The sequence below is a fragment of the Nipponia nippon genome, unplaced genomic scaffold (genome assembly GCF_047370975.1).
Source record: "Nipponia nippon isolate SJK-2023a ecotype South Korea unplaced genomic scaffold, ASM4737097v1 scaffold_4, whole genome shotgun sequence".
In the NCBI taxonomy this organism is placed as follows: Eukaryota; Metazoa; Chordata; class Aves; order Pelecaniformes; family Threskiornithidae; genus Nipponia; species Nipponia nippon.
The window spans coordinates 125,942,793-125,961,180 of NW_028262358.1; the positions used below are offsets into that span (position 1 = coordinate 125,942,793).

General features: G+C 55.1%; 1 protein-coding gene across 1 annotated transcript in view; it reads right to left on the reverse strand.

The window, feature by feature from the left end:
- SELENOI (selenoprotein I) overlaps window positions 1–18,388 on the reverse strand; it is a 36,159-nt gene that overhangs the window by 5,916 nt on the left and 11,855 nt on the right. Inside the window, exons 2-9 of the mRNA XM_087776546.1 lie at window positions 12,372–12,440; window positions 11,938–12,046; window positions 8,680–8,754; window positions 7,970–8,232; window positions 6,068–6,176; window positions 4,706–4,754; window positions 3,148–3,328; window positions 1,938–2,120 (exon numbers count right to left, since the gene is read on the reverse strand). Coding sequence (XP_087632672.1) covers window positions 1,938–2,120; window positions 3,148–3,328; window positions 4,706–4,754; window positions 6,068–6,176; window positions 7,970–8,232; window positions 8,680–8,754; window positions 11,938–12,046; window positions 12,372–12,440 — 1,038 coding nt within the window. The remainder of the gene's footprint in view (window positions 1–1,937; window positions 2,121–3,147; window positions 3,329–4,705; window positions 4,755–6,067; window positions 6,177–7,969; window positions 8,233–8,679; window positions 8,755–11,937; window positions 12,047–12,371; window positions 12,441–18,388) is intronic.

The following is an 18,388-nucleotide window of genomic DNA, read 5'->3' on the forward strand; positions in this document are numbered from 1 at the left end:
ACAGCCTCTGCCTTGCGCTGTGGGGCCGGCCAGGCTGCCCTGCCCAGGCACTGAGCCCCGTCCCTGCCAGCCTGACGCTGGGGCTGGCCGGGCACATGGCCCTGCAAGGGTGCAGCCTTGCTCCCTTCCCACACCTTCCCAAGTAACAGCCTGGTCCGTCCGGGAGCCCTCCTCGGGGGCAGGAGTCAGAAACGCCTGCCCTGAGCCCAGGCACGCAGGATTTTACCCTGCGGTACTGCTCCCTCTCTGCCCCTCCCAGCAATATTGTTATTATTTTGCTTAAATTAATTTGATAATCTCAGATACCTATGTGAAAAATTGCTCCCCAAATCCATTTGCAATTCAAACTGGGGGTCGAGTGCTTTGCATTGACCATGAAGCCACACGCAGGAGGGTTACAGAGAGGAGGGGAACCCAACGCCAGGCTTTGGATAATCAGGCGCCTTTTACACCCGCCTCTGGAAGAAGCCTTCCCCACCTCTTCTGAGGGCATGAGAAAACCACAGAGGACTGAGAGCTGCACCACGAAACGAGCTTTCAGGCACGGCTCGGAGAACCGCAGACAGGAGGGTAAAAGAGACGGTGTGGCACCGGCACCTGGTGACTGCAGGGTAACAGTCGTTGCAGAACGGCGCTGAGCAGCTACAGAGGCTGAGCTGGGCACAGAGTCAGGGCAGAGGGTTTATTCCCAACCGTTACTCCCAAATTCAGAGCAGTTGGAGATTATGTCCCAGTCATAGAGCCTTAAAAGACTCTTCAGCTCCATAAAGCCTCTCTCATGCTGGAAGAGAGGACTGCACAGATGTGCCCTCGGAAAGCCGGAGGTGGGGGAACCGAGGGGAACGCAGACTCGGGACCAGAGCACTGAGACGCTCACTGCAGGGGATGGGTGAGCCTGGGCAGACAGGAGGATTACACCATCTGGCCAGTCCCCCATCTCCAGCTATGATTCCAAGACCAAATTTATTTAAGCTTCTTAGCTATTCAAATCCTTCTTGCATAGAAGCCTCATTACACTAATTAGAAAGACAGGACAACCTGGCTATTACTTCTTTGCTGTAATTACAGTTCAAACTCAACTCTGGAGGCTCCACGTAAGAGCAGGGGTTCCCGGGGGACAGGGCTTCCCAAGGAGGAGGTACGCACGCGGCAGCGGCCAGCCCCGCAGGGGACACGGGGTCCCTTGCCCTAGTTCCTCAGCAGCTTCCCGGGGCATTTCTGCTGGGACTCAGCCTCCTCGGAGTTTGCGTCTTCTCTTAATCAAAACTCAGGGAGCGAGGCAGAGCTGGCACAGAGCAAGGGAAGCAAATCGGTCCCTAGATCTCTACAGAGCCCTTGCAGCAGGGGAGAAGGTAGAGCAGCTGCCGTGTCCCCACGTTTCCTAGCAGGGACGTCCCCCCTTCGCCCTGGTTCTCCCAGCGACTCCAGCGCAGGGCACGTCAGCGAGGTCGCAGATGGAACTCATCAGCCCGAGTAACACCGACAGCAGTTTAACTTTTTTTATACTGAGAGTCCCAAATTAAGCACTCCTGCCCAACAGGCAGACACAATACCTGCTGCTCTGGGTACCTACTGGAGCCGCCCTGCCCAAGGGTGTGGGTCACCCATGCTGGCTTACATCCAAGCCGGCCTCTAAGCTGCAACCGCAGCCAGGGTGAGTTAAACACAGCAGCAGAGATGCGAATATTTGTTTCAAACTAATCTCCGGTACAACGGCCCCCCGTCCCATTGTGCGAAGCTTGCTTCGAACCCACACGAGCCTCTGGCACAGGAGTCAGCTCAAGTTTCACAGACAGCATGACACAGAGAGCCGTTCCCGCTGACATTCCCGTTTTTAAGCGGAGCGTTCTCTGCCCCAAACAGCAGCAGCACCCAAGCAAAGCCTGCAGCCAGAGCACGGCAGCCAAGCCCGAAGCCAACGTGCCGAGTTCACCTACCACGACCACTCCGTAGTGGATGTGCGCCAGGGTGAGGAAAGCAGTTAACAAGTAGAGGAGAAGCGTTTCGCTGTTCGGCGTGAACCCGGACATCACCACGAAGAGCACCGCCGCTATGGGGAGCAGCATCCAGTTGAGAGGCTGGCAGCGTGTGCTGCTCATCTGACAGACGATCAGTTGGCACTGCAGGAAGAGAAAGCTGTCAGAGCTTGCACCCAGTATCGCCTCTGCAAGCCCAGAGCTGTCCACAGTGCAGAGAGGACGGGCACACGTGTACATGTACCAATCATCTCCACTTGCAACTATCATCACACAAAGTTTCCCTGAGTTTCTCACTCGGGATCTTTCTTTGCTTTGGAATTCCTGTGGGACACACAGAGCAGAGCCTCGTGGGGCAGGAAGGTAACAGGGAAACAGGCATCAAGGGCATCTTTAAAAGAAAAGAGTTCCCTTGAGCTGACCGAGCCTTACCAGCGTTATCTGCATGATCAGCAGAAAATCCTGCCAAGCAGCAGCGTGAGCTGCTGGACCCAGGGTATGGACACACAGAGCTGCTCAGCCACACAGAGTCATAGAATCGATTAGGTTGGAAAAGACCTTTTAAGATCATTGAGTCCAGCCATTAACCCAGCACTGCCAAGGCCACCACTAAACCATGTCCCTCAGCACCACATCTCCCCAGCTTTTAAATCCCTCCAGGGACAGGGACTCCACCACTGCCCTGGGCAGCCTGGGCCAGGGCCTGACAGCCCTTTGGGTGACGAATGTCTGAGGTGACGAGTGTGGGTGCCTTTGTTAAGGTCTCCAGCAAGCACAGATGCAATACGCAGCTAAATCGGATTTTGACAAAAGCTTTAGTCCCCCACATTTTAAGTTTATCCCAAAAAAGGAAGCGGGAACTCCTTTCGTATTAGCAGTTTGCTATTCACAACACAGAGGCTGCATGCGTGTGTAAACACACTCAATTTAACTAATTCTCTAGTTTCTCAAGAGTTGGAGCTGCAGCACAAAATCCACAGACCCCAAACCCCGTCTGCTTTCCTGTTTGTTCTTTCAATCACAGCAAAATAAAAAAGCTGTTAAGTTAATCTTCGCATCTCCCTTCTCCCCTCACATTTGAGCCGGACTTTTTCTTCCTGCCTCCCAAGCGTCCTGGCAGGCTTCACGCTCCCCAGGGGATCAACTGGAGCATAAAGCAGAAGCTGCTTACAGAAATGTTAGCGAAGGCTGTTCCAACCATGAAATAGAAGAGCCTGGGATGGACCTCCAGGATGTCCGTCGGAGACATGAAGATCCACGTGGTGCAGAGCAGGAACAGCAACACTGGGGATACCAGTGGCAGCATGATTTCGTACACAGAGTGGTGCTTCAAGGTGTTATTTTTATAGGCCCTGAAACACAAGCAAAGAAATGAAAACACATGGAACCACAGCTGAGAAATACCCGGTCCCTGCCTTCAGGAGAGGGCTGCAAAATCTCATTGGCCGTTCTGCTACTCAAAACTGCTGATATCAGTCAGAACCACAGTCAGAGGAGGAAGACGCACGCTTTCATTGTTAACTCGGAAAACTCATGAATTACAGAGGCACCTGGCTGGGTGGCTCTCTGGGTTAGAATCATGGAATCGTTAAGGTTGGAAGAGACCCTTAAGATCATAGAGTCCAACCGTTAACCCAGCGCTGCCAAGCCCACCACTAAACCATGTCCCTCAGCACCACATCTCCCCGGCTTTTAAATCCCCCCAGGAATGGGGACTCAGCCCCTGCCCCGGGCAGCCTGGGCCAGGGCCTGACAGCCCTTTGGGGGAAGGAGTTTTCCCTAATATCCAACCTAACCCTGCCCTGGCGCAGCTTGAGGCCGTTCCCTCTCGTCCCATCGCTTGTTCCTGGGGAGAAGAGACCGACCCCCCCGGCTCCAGCCTCCTTTCAGGCAGTTGCAGAGAGCGATGAGGGCTCCCCTCAGCCTCCTCTTCTCCAGGCTGAGCCCCCCCAGCTCCCCCAGCCGCTCCTCCCCAGCCTTGGGCTCCAGCCCCTGCCCCAGCCTCGCTGCCCTGCTCTGGCCACGCTCCAGCCCCTCCATGGCCGCCTTGGGGTGAGGGGCCCAGCGCTGAGCACAGCATTCGAGGGGCGGCCTCCCCAGTGCCCAGCACAGGGGGACGATCCCTGCCCTGCTCCTGCTGGCCACACCATTCCTGACACAAGCCAGGATGCCACTGGCCCTCTTGGCCACCTGGGCACACTGCTGGCTCATGTTCAGCGGCTGTCGACCAGCACCCCCAGGCCCTTTCCCGCCGGGCAGCTCCCAGCCGCTCCTCCCCACGCCTGCAGCGGTGCCTGGGGTTGCTGTGCCCCCAGTGCAGGACCCGGCCCTGAGCCTTGCTGACCCTCACCCAGTGCCTGGGCCCATCGACCCAGCCTGGCCAGGGCCCTCTGCAGAGCCTCCCTGCCCCCCAGCAGATCAACGCTCCCGCCCAGCTTGGTGTCCCCTGCAAACTGACTGAGGGTGCCCTCGGTCCCCTCCTCCGGATCATCAAACAGGACAAGCCTACAAAAACTGGGGGTCCTTCTGCAAGACCCTGCTGAGCAGGCTGCCAGCCCGCTCCTCCCAGCGCCCCCTGCAAACTGGGACCTTCTGGTGTGTCAGAGCCACTTTGCCACACTGAGGACAGTCGTCTGAAAACTACTAAGGAAATCCAGTTATAAGAGGCTTCGGTAGCTCTTGCAAAGGTGCTAGCGCAGGGAGGGAGACTTGAGGATGGAGAGACTTACTTGTAGAAGTTATACAGGCTCATCGGCAGCGTCACAGTGAGCGCACAAGCTGGAAGAGAAAGAGCTGCGTTACTGCCCCGCGAGAGAGGGAGACCATCACATGCACCCCACCAGCGGGCAGGCGGTTGTGCTCTGGTTTAAGCTGCTCGCATCAAAAATAGCTCAGAGGCGCACCAAGAATAGCTCGGCACATTTAACAGTCGGTGCTCGTTATTCTGGTCCAAGAGCTGTAATTACAAGATAAGGTCTGCTATAAATTAAAGATATTTCAATTTTTAAAGGTTGCATTAATGAGCCCAGTATTATGCTTTAAACAGTTACAATGTTTAATTATAATACTCTCCTTAATGAGACATGAGGTGAGTTCAAACTCCACAAGTGACATGGCTGTGCACAAGTTTTCAGCCTTCAAAACAAAGCCAATTTGCTATTTCTCCCAGTGTGAGCAGGCATTTTCAGTTCCCATTTTGCAAAAGAGTTCTCGTCATCTAACTTGACAAATGATACAAAGAGTTCAAATAACTTCGAAATTCTAGACCTCAACAGGGAACACCACCAGCTACGCTCAAACCCACGCGAGTCTATCACAACTCCTTCCATGTTGATCGAGCAGTAGGTATTTTAACAGAGCTGTAAATATTCCTGCTTTTAGTAACCCAGCTCCTATCCAAGCGCACAAATCCGGCCAACGTAGGCATCACGCTCTATTTTTCATATCGGAAAACTGCATTTATTATTCATGTGTTAAGTTATATGACTGCCAAAGGAAAGCTCAGAATATCCACCTGATTAAGCAAAGTGCAAGCATTAGATTTAACACAATTCAAGACATACTGACTTGAAATTAAGTAGCTATGATTAACCCCTAAAGAAAGGGACACAGTCTAAGAAAAATTAAGCTAAGAAAGAACTTGTGAATAAGCCGAATTTCATTAAGCAAAGACAGCAGCTCTCCCTCGCTGCGTTACCCTTCCCTTTGCAGTGGCTTGTTCTGACTGACCACTGGAGAGAAAGGCTGGGCTTTTATTTGATATTTTTCTTCTTATTATTTAATTTTCAGATGGTTGGACGGAGGGCAGGATCCCCAAACAGCAGAGCGCTTTTCCCCACCTCTGTGGCTGTAACCTCCCTCCTGCAGCAGCCCTGGAGTTAACTTCTCCAAAGTAACTACGCAGAAGACAAAAATCCTTCGAAATCCCGGGAAAGGGCAGGCTGCAAGAACACCCTCAATTAATCACTTCAATAACAGCCTACAGGAGCTTTCATTACAGCAAACAGAACAGCGTTATCATGTAATTAAGACATTGGGTTTCGTTAAAAAGGTGGAGTTTAAAAGACAGGCTTCAACATGGAGTTTCTTACCAATAATCATTGTAGTGAATAGGTCTCTATATAAGAAATTAAACAGGAAAGGTGCATACCAGGCCTCAACTCCCACAATGGCTGTCACTATGTAGACAATTGAAATGGTCTGAAAGAAAGCACAGGACAAGCAGGCGTGAGCAACCGGACCGGCAAGTCTGGCAGCAGCCGGCCCGGCAGCGCGACGCGCGTGCCAGGCAGCTTCAGGGAAAGGCAGCTCGAGAAGTACGCTCCACGCTACATCATGTTCACTTCTCCCCACCGGCAGGAAGGAGAAAAATAAAAGAAAACCCACAAACACCCCATGTTATGAGAGCAGGTCTAGTAAGTGCAGTAGCTGAGCTGCTGAGAAGGTACGACCAGGAGCTGCTCCTCGCAGCACGAGCAAAGATGCCCTCGCACAGCCTGAACTCACAAGATGCGTGAAGCACGGAGAGAGGTTTCATAGAATCATGGAATCGCTTAGGTTGGAAAAGACCTTTAAGACCATCGAGTCCAATGACTTTATACTACAAGTTGCAGTGACCCCGGAGGGTTTGTTCAGGGACTCTTTCTGATCCCTCTGCTGAAGCAATTACAGGGTAAAAGCTAATAAGGGATATTGCAGTTTTAACAGTAAGCCTGAAGCTGGGTGAAGCAGGCTGCAGGGCAGCTTAGCCCTCCACCCCCTGCCCTTCTGCAACAGGCAGAGAGAGATCTGAAAGCATTAGGGTTAAGCAATGGTTTTGGAGAAAGGGGTCGGAGTATAGTCAGAGGAGACCAGCTCCGATCTCCTTTTACTAGCAGAGATGATTATTGCAATTAATGCAGCTGCATTAATTGCACTCTCCTTCCAACTCGTTGCTTTTCCACCCAGCATCTGACGAGCCAGAAAATAAAGGAGCACTGTGTGCGGCGCGGTGCCGCAGACGGCACCCGGGCTAGGGAGGACGGCAGTACAGGTGAATCGTGCCATCCAGAGCCTGCTCCCAGTTCTGATGGGCGCTTCAGAAAGAGCTTCCTGCAGAGAAGTCCTTAACGAGAGATGGACATGCCAACATACCAAAGGGCCCACCACCGTCAGCCTCGGCATCGACTGCCCAGTTACCGGGGCACCTCCCCAGGAACCTGTGCTCCAGGCACACCGATTAACATGCCAATTAGTTACTCTGCTACGTTTTGGCACGCATCCTGCTAGCGCCAAAAGGCGCTCCAAACTTCTAGACTTGAACGTACCCACGTTGGGGTAACGCAGGAAACTAATTAGAGCAACGATTTAGGCGGCCGAAACATGCATCTGAGGACAGCAGAAACCAGGCGGAGGAAACAGAAGGCAATATCCATTCTTCAAGCCTGTTTTTGTGGAGAGACCATCTACAAGAGCTACTCGGAACAAAATAAAAACCACACCACACAAACCTCCTTGGATTTAATGGTTTTGAGCAGATGAACGCTAGTGCCACATGACCCCGGCTCATTAAAGCAATTATAGCTCAAAGTCATGCAAGCAGTCTTGGAAAGCTCTCCTCCTCCACGATGCCTGGGGACAGGCTGAAGACACCCACCTCCAGAGCGCGTTGCAGTGATGGATTTAAATCACAGAAGGGTTTGGGATAGAAGGGACCTCCAAAGGCCACCCAGTCCCACCCCTGCCATGGGCAGGGACATCTCCAACCAGATCAGGGTGCTCAGAGCCCCGTCCAACCTGGCCTTGAATGTGTCCAGGGATGGGCCATCTCCCACTGCTCTGGGCAACCTGGGCCAGTGCCTCACCACCCTCAGCGTGAATTTACAGGGCTTTGGACACGTGGCAGAGCTGCACGCAGCCCTTGCACACCTCAGTGGGCACTACTGCACCCCAGGCACGCTAGCGGTTTATTGAGCTCCTGCTGAAGCCGAGCAGCGGCTGCGGCGTGTACTTACCACCTGGCTGATGTCATATCCCCAGGGCAGGAAGAGGATCCCTGTGTTATACTTCTCCCAGTGGGAGAGGATGAATGAAAACAAGACCACCCATAAGAGGAGGTAGAGAACGAAGACGCTGACACCCGTGGAGCCCCGTCCAAAGGTGGAGTAGACCGTCACGACAAAGTACACGCATGCCCAGCTGTCCAGGCCGTGATCAAAGAGTTCTCCCAGGGGCGTGCTGGAGTTGGTCCGGCGAGCCTGTTTCCCATCAACGCCATCTGGGAAGAGAACAAGGAGAAACGGGGAGTTTTGCTGGACGCCCCCACACAAAGCAACGGGCTGGTTTGCAGCTGACAAAGTGCACGCAGGCAGCGAACAGCAGCGTTCGCTACCTCCGTCCTCTAACGGGGAGCGCACTTCCCACTCCCCTGCTCCACTTGAGACTGAAAAATACAATAAAGTCTGACGAGATTACATTTATTTAAAGCAGACTGAAGACAGAATTTCACAGTTCATCTCCGAGTCAGTTCCAGCATCCTCCTTTCACATCAGCTGCTCTGGGACAACTTCCGTCTATCCACTTCGCAAAGCAGCTTGCAGGAGCTGCTCCAGCAGCCCAAGCAGCAATGGATTAGTGCGTGGCAGAAGCCCAGAACCAAAGATTTCTCAACGGTCTCGCAGATAAGGCGACAGACACAAACCCCCACGATTAACTGAAGTCTTACCTAACGTATAGGCAATGAAGTTGAGGAGACCCACAACAACCCACACTCCGTTCGGAACGTGCTGGTGATCGGGAGCTGCAGAGATCAGAAAGACCCAGGTCAGGACAGCTCAGTATGTACTTTCAGTGGGTTTATTTTGGCACAAGAGGCACGGCAACGAGGACCGGCAGCTCACCAAGACAAAGCACCTACACAACTCAAACAGTGAAACCGAGACGTTAGCTTTCCAGGACGTGATGGCAGAGCCGTTCCACAACAGCACGTTGAAACTGGGTCACCGAGGACTTTGCTTTCTAGGACATACTTGCCCTCTTGTCCCCAGCCCCCCAAAGTCCTGGGATCTAAGAACTGGGGAGGGCAGCTAGCAACTGTAGCCCAACTGTAGCCCAAATGCGTGCCACAGAAGTGCATGCAGATCAGATTCTCCTCAATCACTTGCTGGTAGAGCCTCTTTGAGATGTGGTAACACCCTGCCTCTGCAGACACATGTGAGGATTATTCCCCTCCCAGTCTCCAGCCTGCATTCTGCCAATTGAAACCGAGTTCCTCCTTAGTAACACCTCCGCCTCCTCCAGCGTGGTTACGGCAGACAGCCAGCTTCGCTGTCTGCAACTCGGGGAGCCCAAAGGTCCATTTGAAAAAAAGCAGGAAGAGGCACGGCTTCTCGGCAGCAGCCTCGCAGGAGGACACATGGAGGTCTCCTGGGGGAACGACGATTCCATGAAATGCCACCTCCTGTTCCCTTACAGCAGGACGACGGTGCCTTTCGAGCAGCAAACGGAAGGCATCATGTCTACAAAACCATCCAACGAGGAGGGAAGGCACAAGCTTCTGGAGGCCTTGCCAGCAAAATAAAAAGCTCTTTCCAAGCAGGACATGCATAACATATATGTACAAAAGGGTCCCAAAGCATGAGAGCTTCACCATCCCTTTGGCAGAGCCCAAGTTTCTGGACATCTGATGTCCCAGGGATTCTCACACTGAGCCTCCTTCCCTGAGCTACTGCTGCCAGCTTTTCTTCCTGTGGCTCTTGGACCAAAACACAGCCCAAATCTTAGCTAACAGCCACCGATGCCGCCTGAGCTTTTGAAAGCCTGGCATATTGAAAACAGTACTTGTCTACCCACCAATGAAGACAATCCAGTATTTTTCCCACTTAACTGTGTTTTGATGATTGGCCCAGTTTTAGAAGAACTAGATGAACTCTTCTGAGCAACCTAAACCAAACCTGGCAGGGGCAAAGGGAGCGAAAAATACAGAGAGGAAGCTATTGATAAGTGACAGAGTAATCTTTTCCCTGGGACACCCCCGGGAGGAAGGGGGCACAGCTGAAGCTTTGGATTCACAAACAGATGAACATGGGTAGGACCCTGGGAGCTCCCGACCTGCCAGCCTCCCCTCTGTGCCTGGGGAGATCAGGGCACAGATCCTCCTAGCAGCTGCGCTAAGGCGCATGGAGGACAGGGGGGTGATTCGGGACAGCCAGCACGGCTTCACCCAGGGCAAGTCCTGCCTGACCAACCTGGTGGCCTGCTGTGACAGAGTGACTGCATCAGTGGACAAGGGAAGAGCTACGGATGCCATCTATCAGGACTCCCATAAGGCCTTTGACACGGTGCCCCACAACATCCTTCTCTCTAAATTGGAGAGGTATGGATTTGATGGGCGGACGGTTCCGTGGATGACGAATTGGCTGGATGGTGGCATCCAGAGGGTGGTGGTCGATAGCTCGTCCATATGGAGACCAGTGACAAGTGGTGTCCCTCAGGGGTCCGTACTGGGACCAGCGCTGTTCAATACCTTCATCAGTGACACAGACAGCGGGATCGAGTGCACCCTCAGCAGGTTTGCAGGTGACACCAAGCTGAGGGGTGCGGTCGACACGCCTGAGGGACGGGATGGCATCCAGAGGGACCTGGGCAGGCTGGAGAGGTGGGCCCGTGTGAACCTCATGGGCTCAACGAGGCCAAGGGCAAGGTCCTGCACCGGGGTCGGGGCAACCCCTGGTATCAGCACAGGCTGGGGGACGGAGGGATGCAGAGCAGCCCTGCCGAGAAGGACTTGGGGGTGCTGGGGGATGGAAAGCTGGCCACGAGCCGGCAATGTGCGCCGGCGGCCCAGAAAGCCAAGCGTCTCCTGGGCTGCATCCCCCGCAGCGTGGGCAGCGGGGCGAGGGAGGGGATTCTGCCCCTCTGCTCCGCTCTGGGGAGACCCCCCTGGAGCCCTGCCTCCAGCTCGGGGGTCCTCAGCACGGGAAGGACATGGAGCTGTTGGAGCGGGGCCAGAGGAGGCCACCAAAATGGTCAGAGGCTGGAGCAGCTCTGCTGGGGAGAAAGGCTGAGAGAGCTGGGGGGGTTCAGCCTGGAGAGGAGGAGGCTGCGGGCAGAGCTGATTGCGGCCTCTCCGTGCTTAACGGGGGCCTACAAGAAAGGTGGGGACAGGCTTTTTAGCGGGGCCTGCGGCGACAGGACAAGGGGGAATGGTTTTAAACGGAAAGAGGGGAGATTCAGACTGGACAGAAGGAAGAAATTGTTTGTGCTGAGGGCGGTGAGGCCCTGGCCCAGGTTGCCCAGAGCGGTGGGAGATGGCCCATCCCTGGACACGTTCAAGGCCAGGTTGGACGGGGCTCTGAGCACCCTGGTCTGGGTGAAGATGTCCCTGCCCATGGCAGGGGTGGGACTGGGTGGCCTTTGGAGGTCCCTGCCCACCCAAACCATTCTGTGATTCTACGGTTACTGTTAAAAAGTTGAAAGCTGTGCACATCCTTATCTTACGCAGAACGGTGAAACTGAGAAAGAGGATTTTGCCTTTGTTAGTCTAAACATGGCACTGGCATGTTTTTGCAAGAGGGCAATTAGCTGGGATGCAAAGAACAAGGCTCTGCCTGCCGACTTCAGGGAAGCAGAGTTTCCCACATAACCCTGTTAGATTTTAGGCACCGGGTTCTTGTCTGCTCTGTAGGCAGAGCCAATTCCTACCCAAGATTTCGGCTGTTTCCTCCTCCCTTGCCCGCATGCTGCCAGCCAGGCTCACGTCCACCCAGCAGCCGGACGGAAGGTGTCGCATTCGGACAAGTCCTCGTCACGAAGCCCTGCGAGTTCAACCCCTCAACTCTGTCCCTCCTCTGGCACCGCCACCTGCCTCTGGGAAGGCCCAGACTAAGAGGCCTTATCAATGAGCACCAGAAGTCGCGGCAGAGGAGGTGGCAGATTTCACCGCTCCGATGCTTCGCATCCAAACAGGAACAGGCAGCCTTACCAGAAGCATAAAAGTCAGGGTCGAAGTATGCCATGAGGAAGAAGTTGAAGACAAGCAGCAGGAAGCCAGAAAACGTTATCAAATTTGGGGCCAGCCAGGTAGGGAAGATCTATGGGAAAGCAGCAAAAGAACATATGAACTCATTAAAACATGTAATAAGGACCACGCGCTGCTCTCGGCCATGGCAGAGACCTGGTTACAATCGTCTGGGTGTTAGACAACACTGCTTAGTCGCATCTGGCATATCACGGGGCAGCAGGAAGCTTTAGGCTGCGATACAGCGAGCTCGGGGCAGGCTGCATGCTGGAAGGCAGTGCCCTTTGTAATTAGTTGCACCACAAACGAAGCAGGGCTTTTCAGCTGTCAGTTTTACAGAGAAGACTTTGTGGTGACTGGAGTTTTGCTGTCCCACTCAGGGCAGGACAAGGTCTCACCTTCACTATCGTGTTCCAGAAGGGATGCATGACGTACAGAGACAAGGGGTTGCTGTCCACGGCGCTGTACTGTGAACAAGGGAAAAACAAAAAACAATAGTTAGGGCTCCACCAACACTTCCAAAAAGCCAGAGATCCTGAATATTGAGCTTTCCATGAGGACACCTGCTACCCGAGTCTTGGCATGGCAAGAACACTTGGGTCAAGGACGGAGTCTCACCAGGGACGGTGCTAAACAACCCACAAAGCACTCACCAGCTCCAGCGACACTGGCCACGGACCTGCAGAGGCGGCTCTCAGGTGCCCATCTCACGCCTGCACCCGATGCCTCCCCTCCGCAGGGAGCAGCCCCACGAGAAGAGCGGGTCGCGTGCCCACCGCAACAGTTTTTGGAAGGTGGGAAGAGACTCAAGGACACGCGATCTCCTTTGCAGCCAACGCTCCCATCAGAGCCCTGCACCCCGATGGCCACACCACGGTCTGGTGGCACTCCTCACAAGAAGTGACAGTCCCACAGCCCTAAGCACCCACACCGTGGGACTGACCCACCGAGGACAGCTTGGCGTGCTCTTGCTTGAGCAACCCTGTAGAGCCCTGCCCTGCAAGGCGAGCAGGACCTTCTCGGCTCAGCACCCAAAGGCACCATGCAGAAGGGTAGGAGGAGACGTCCCCACCAGCCATGAGAGCTGGGGCCGGTCTCTAGGCTCCTTTGCGCTTACGCTCCGGCACCCTTTCTGCCAGAGGCTGCAGGAGGACAGCGATGAGCCCCCTTGGTGGGGTCCCCAAAACGGGACAGCGTTCTCTGACGGACAGGATACTAACGGGGGGCTTCAAGGGATACATTTCTGTGCCGACAGCTCCGAGTGACCCAGGCACAGCCAGTGACTGACCCCAGAGGTCCTGCACAAGAACCAGCACGCTTCAGTCGAAGCCACCGAGATGGCAGCTATCACTGTCTCACTCATCTCCAGCCACTTGGAAGAGACCTTCTCCTCCCAGAAAGACAGAAGATATTCATGAGCAAGGTCTTCTACCCCCTCCCCTGCCCTGCAGATACTCCAAAACACCACGTACTCCACCATACCACCACACAAGTATCTCCGAATCCTGCACATCCCGTCACAGTTTCAGGTACAGAGGGTCATCTGGCACTAAAGAGCCGTGCAGAGGCACCAGCTTCCCGGTGCAGCCACGCAGGTGACCTGGGCTGGCTCGTGGGCACCCTGGGACGTGGGGCTCCCAGCCGAGCTCCCAGCCCCACCAAAGGAGGTGGGGACAGAGACTGGGGCCAGAAAGGGAACAGAGCGATCGTAGCAGCACAGGCAACAGATTTCACTGTTTGGAGGTAGGACCCATGTCATTTTTCCTTGCTCAGTTAGGGCAGAGCAGTTTGAAGCCGTTGCCCGCTGACCTGGTGAAGGATCAGCATCTTGCTCCTTGCCTGCACCCAGCTCAGCGAGCTGGAGTCCACGTTTCCAAGGGGAAGGACTGGCGGGTGAACACCAGGAGGCCCGTGGGTACCCCAGGCAGGACGGGTCTCGGGGGGCTCCTCTCCATTAAGGAGCTGAGATTTCCGCAGAGGCAGCTGCTGCCCTTGGGAAATGGGGAGGAAGAGCTCTTACCCCTCACCCCACTGCTTTCAGATCACTTGGCGGGGGGGAAATAAAAAAAAATCAAAGACCTAGACAACCCATGAAACAGTTTCCAGTTAGAAAGTTAAAATTTGACATCATTTGGCTGTCAAGAGCACCACGAGCTGTAATCTGCTCTCCAGCTCCCAGTCTGTTCCTAGCAAAGATTACCCCGTCTAAAGTCCTCTTCCCCAAGTAACACTTTGATAAGAATCCCAAGAAAAATTTCATAGGCTACGAAATTCCTCGGCTCACACGCTCAGTGCCAAGCAGGGCAGCTCCTGGTGCCCACCCACCCCGGGTCCCCATGGTTGGGACAAGACCCCCGCAGCTCCCCAGCATCGCAACCCCACGCTGGTCGAATCCCAAGTTCATAAGCAGTGTTATGGAAAGCAACCAAAGCCTCCACCCCTCCCTGCACCGCCACGGACATAACCTCTGCACTCCCTGAGATAAGGGGAGCTCGGCTGGTAAAAGGAAACCCATCAGCAGAGAGCAGCTCCGCGTCCCCAGCCGCCCCACGGCCTTGACCTAGCCACCGTCTCTGCACCCACGGCTTGTTCCTCCCTCTGTGCTCCTCTCCTCAGCTGGAAACCCCATTTCCCCCAGAAGCAGCCTGTCCGTTTCAAAAGCTGGGAAGAAAGTGGTGGGAAAAGGCAAAGCACCTCCCCACAAGACAGATGCCAGCAGGAGGAAGGGGCACCAGGTCTCGCCTGGCTCTGAGCATGCAGGCTAAGAGCTTACAGCATTTTTTCCTAAGTGGGTGAATCCCATCCTTGGCAAGCATTTCTGTACCCCCACCAGCTCTTCTCTGCCCTCCCCGCGACGGATCGGTCCGTCTCGCTGGGGGTCAGCCCCAGTGCTTACGTCCCCACAACAGCAAGCCCATCGGAGCTGCAGAGCAAGCAGCAACAAAACCCCGAACTCCATGCCGTGCGGAGGCAAGGTTTAAGCCGTAAGGAATTTCAATCCCAGCTTAATGCAATTTCAAGGGACAGAATTCCAAACGCTTTATGAGATAATAGGATTTGAGCTACTGGTTACGGGAGGAGGAGAGCTGGAGACTGATTAAATCTCCTTATCCCCAAAACAGCCTGGAACAAGAAAACAGATGCAATGCTTGAAGCAAGGCAGGGGAAGAGCTCTGGAGTTTCTGTGCTCGTGTTTCTAAGGTACCTCGGGGAAGTTTTCCCAGGCCCATGTCCCGGGAAGCGTCCCCCTCTCCCCCCACGTTCGGGGATAATAGTCAATAAGCAGCTTTTCCCCACGGTCACACGTGTTCCCACCTTGCTTGCAGAACTCAAAGACCTGGAACGACCTGTTTCTCAGGGGAGCGGGCAGCTGTTTTGCAGAGGTTTGCTGATACAACCACCCCAGCTTCAACCGGTCTCCTGGAGGGACACTTCTTTGCCTGCTGAGCGAGGCAGGTAGGCGCTCTGCCAGCTCAGAGGACACCAAGAGACCAAAGGGACCGAGGTGGGGCTGGCGCCAGCCTGCCTGCCACCCTAAGGGACGGCGCTCCCGGGCAGCCAGGACAAGGCTGCCTGCCCAGGACAGCCACCTGCCAGAATACCAATGACCCGCCAGGCATCTTCAGCTACAAAACTCACAAGCACCTGCCATACCCAGCCTCCCCGCAACCGCTTTTTGTCACTTGGTTTCTTTCCTACAGTCATTCCACCTCTTTACCTTCTTGCGCTAGCAAGAAGGGGGTCCCGAGCTGCACGGCACGTGAGCTCTCCGCTCCGCAGGGGACAGCAAGCCAGCAGCACTGCTGGGGACGCTGGCAGCGGGTGAAGGAGGAGGGACGGGCGAGGACAGGCAACACGGGCAGGCTCACCACCCCCTCAGGGTGCCGGGCCTCTGCGTGGTCAGAGCTGGAAGCAAAGCAAGCTGCGGAGATGCTTCACTTGCAGCTCGCTCCTCCGGCTGCTCACCCTCCAGCCCACGCCACGGGAAGAGCGTGGCTCCTTGAAGGGAGCCCTTAGCCAGGCTCCTCGTTCCTGCGTCAGCCCTCCACGGCCGATGTTCTTGGAGACTGACGTTCCCAGAGGAATACAGGCTCAGGATACCTGTCTCCATCCGCCTGTTCATGCACGCTTGTGCCTTGGAGCGAAGCTGAGGAAGGGGCCTGACACCCCCCCCCCCCCCGAGAGCGCCAGGCTGCAGCGTGGGGCTCGTACCCCCCCCAAAGCTCGTCTCACACTCAGCGGCCGCGGTTGCTCTGATGAAACACTCCAGAGGCTATAAACACAGCAGTGGTTTAGCTCACCACGCACGGCACCGGCTCCGTCATTCACCCACCTCATCCTCCCTGCCAATGAGCATCAACTTTTCCATTTTGGATCTCTGCGCATTGGTCTAGCGACTCACGCATGTGACTATTATCCTGCTCCAGGTCATATTTCTATCACGGCCTGTGACTACCACCAGCTAGGACTCTTGATTTCTCCCTCATTTTCAGGGAGAGAGGGGGAAAAAAAAAACCAAACACGAGCGCATGGAAGGAATTTCGTCCACCCCAGAGCCTCCTTCTCAAAGCAGACAGGCATTTGTAACGGGCCCTGCTCTAAAATAGCACCATGCATGCAGACACCGCTTCTCCTTACAATTGCAGGAAGGAGGCAGCCAGCCCAGGCCGTCCCCCTGGGATTCGGTTTTAAACTTCTTAAGAAAAGAGCCAACTTTTCAGCAAGAACCTCATCACGCGCGCGGTACAGCAGCAGCCTCTCCTGCGCCCTGGCCGTGCCAGGATGGCCACGGGATCGCTTGCTCCACCCAGCCACCCCGCAGGTTGCCGCAGGGCACCCCAACAGCCGGTCCCAGCTGCCACGGAGCCGTCGCGGGCGCAGCGGTGCGCCGACTGCAGCGTTACGGGATTTAAAGACACGAATGGCTCACACAGCTTAAAAACAACATTAATCATGCAACCAGGACATTTCTGGAAGATCCAATTATGCATCCAAGGAGGAAAAAAATACAGATTTATAGCCCAGATTCTACTAATAGCCTTCCTGTCCAGAAAAACAATGCTGCTTTTAAGTAATCCGGTAACCAGGAGCCAGCCGCTGACCAAACGCTGTCGCACGGGTGCCCTGCACGCACCGGTGTCGGACCTGAACGGATCTGGGGTGGGCTGGGAGAGGACAGCACTGGTGGCACAGGCACCAGCGCTGGGGCCAGAAAGCAAAGGTGGATTTGTATGCCCCATTTTGCTCGCAGGTGCTCCAGCAAGGCCCACAGCAGCCTGTGCTGCCAGCCGTGAGCCCGCATATCGCTGCTTGCACCTGCAGCAGAGCAGAGGGAGCCTCGGCAGAGCAGCTCCAGCAAGCCCATAAGGCCATTTGCTATAAATTTCCTTAAGTAGGAAGAGGGCATGAGGCTAAGAACCTGCTCCCATCAGGCTCAAGATAAGCCAGGAGGCAGTGAACTCGACAATCCCTGGCAAACGTAATTGAGCAGAGCCATGCCAGTGCAAACAAGTCACGTTTGCACTATGCCCACACTCCGCTGATGCATGAGAAGTCACATCGTGCTTTAACGGTACTTATTAACTCGAGCCCTGTTTATCTTTTCTAAGGTCATTTCTCAGCTGGCATAAGAACGGAGCACGCTGGCAGTGGTAAACCCCCAATCACCACATGAGCCGATGGGTTTGGCTCCCACCACAAGCAGCAGCAGCTCAGCAGGCAGAAAACGGCACGAAGGATGTCCCGTCCGCCCGCGCCGCGGCGGGGAGGGACTGCCCGAGCAGCCGGCAGACACCGCCCGGCCACGCCAGCTTCAGTGCCAGCACTGCTTCCCTCCTCCTGCCCGTTTTTCACCATGCAGGTTTTAGACATCTAGCAATTAAAGATGCTTCAAAACACAGCATGCAGGGGTCCCGCCAAGGTTGGAGCCCCCCTCCTCCAAGAGGGACTACCGCACCGAGCGGAAGCCTCCTTCCTGCTCCCCAAGCCCCACTGGGTGTGGAAATTCATTGGGAAAACCAGATTTCTGCCCTGCCGACACTCTCTCACGTCCAGAGCCCCAGCTCTCACTGACACCAGCTGCAATATTATCCCTCATCTTCTGCAAACATGGATGCGGGACCACTCCTCCAGCAAAGCCAATGGTGATGAGCATCGGGGAGAAGCTCGCTCTTCCCCGCAGCTCGGGGAGCAGAAGAGGCGCTTAGGACCACCGGTGTGGTGCCTGGGGAGCGTGCAGCCACAGCCCCGCTCTGGCAGGAGGAATCGGCTGCGGAGAGAGGAATGCTTATCGGGATAACAGCTCTGCCTCAGAGCAGAGGTACTGCAGAGGGATAAAACAAACACGCTCGGACGCAAAGCATCAGCAATCGGCCCGGGCAGAGCCGATCCACGGTACATCTCCACCCGGCCTAAC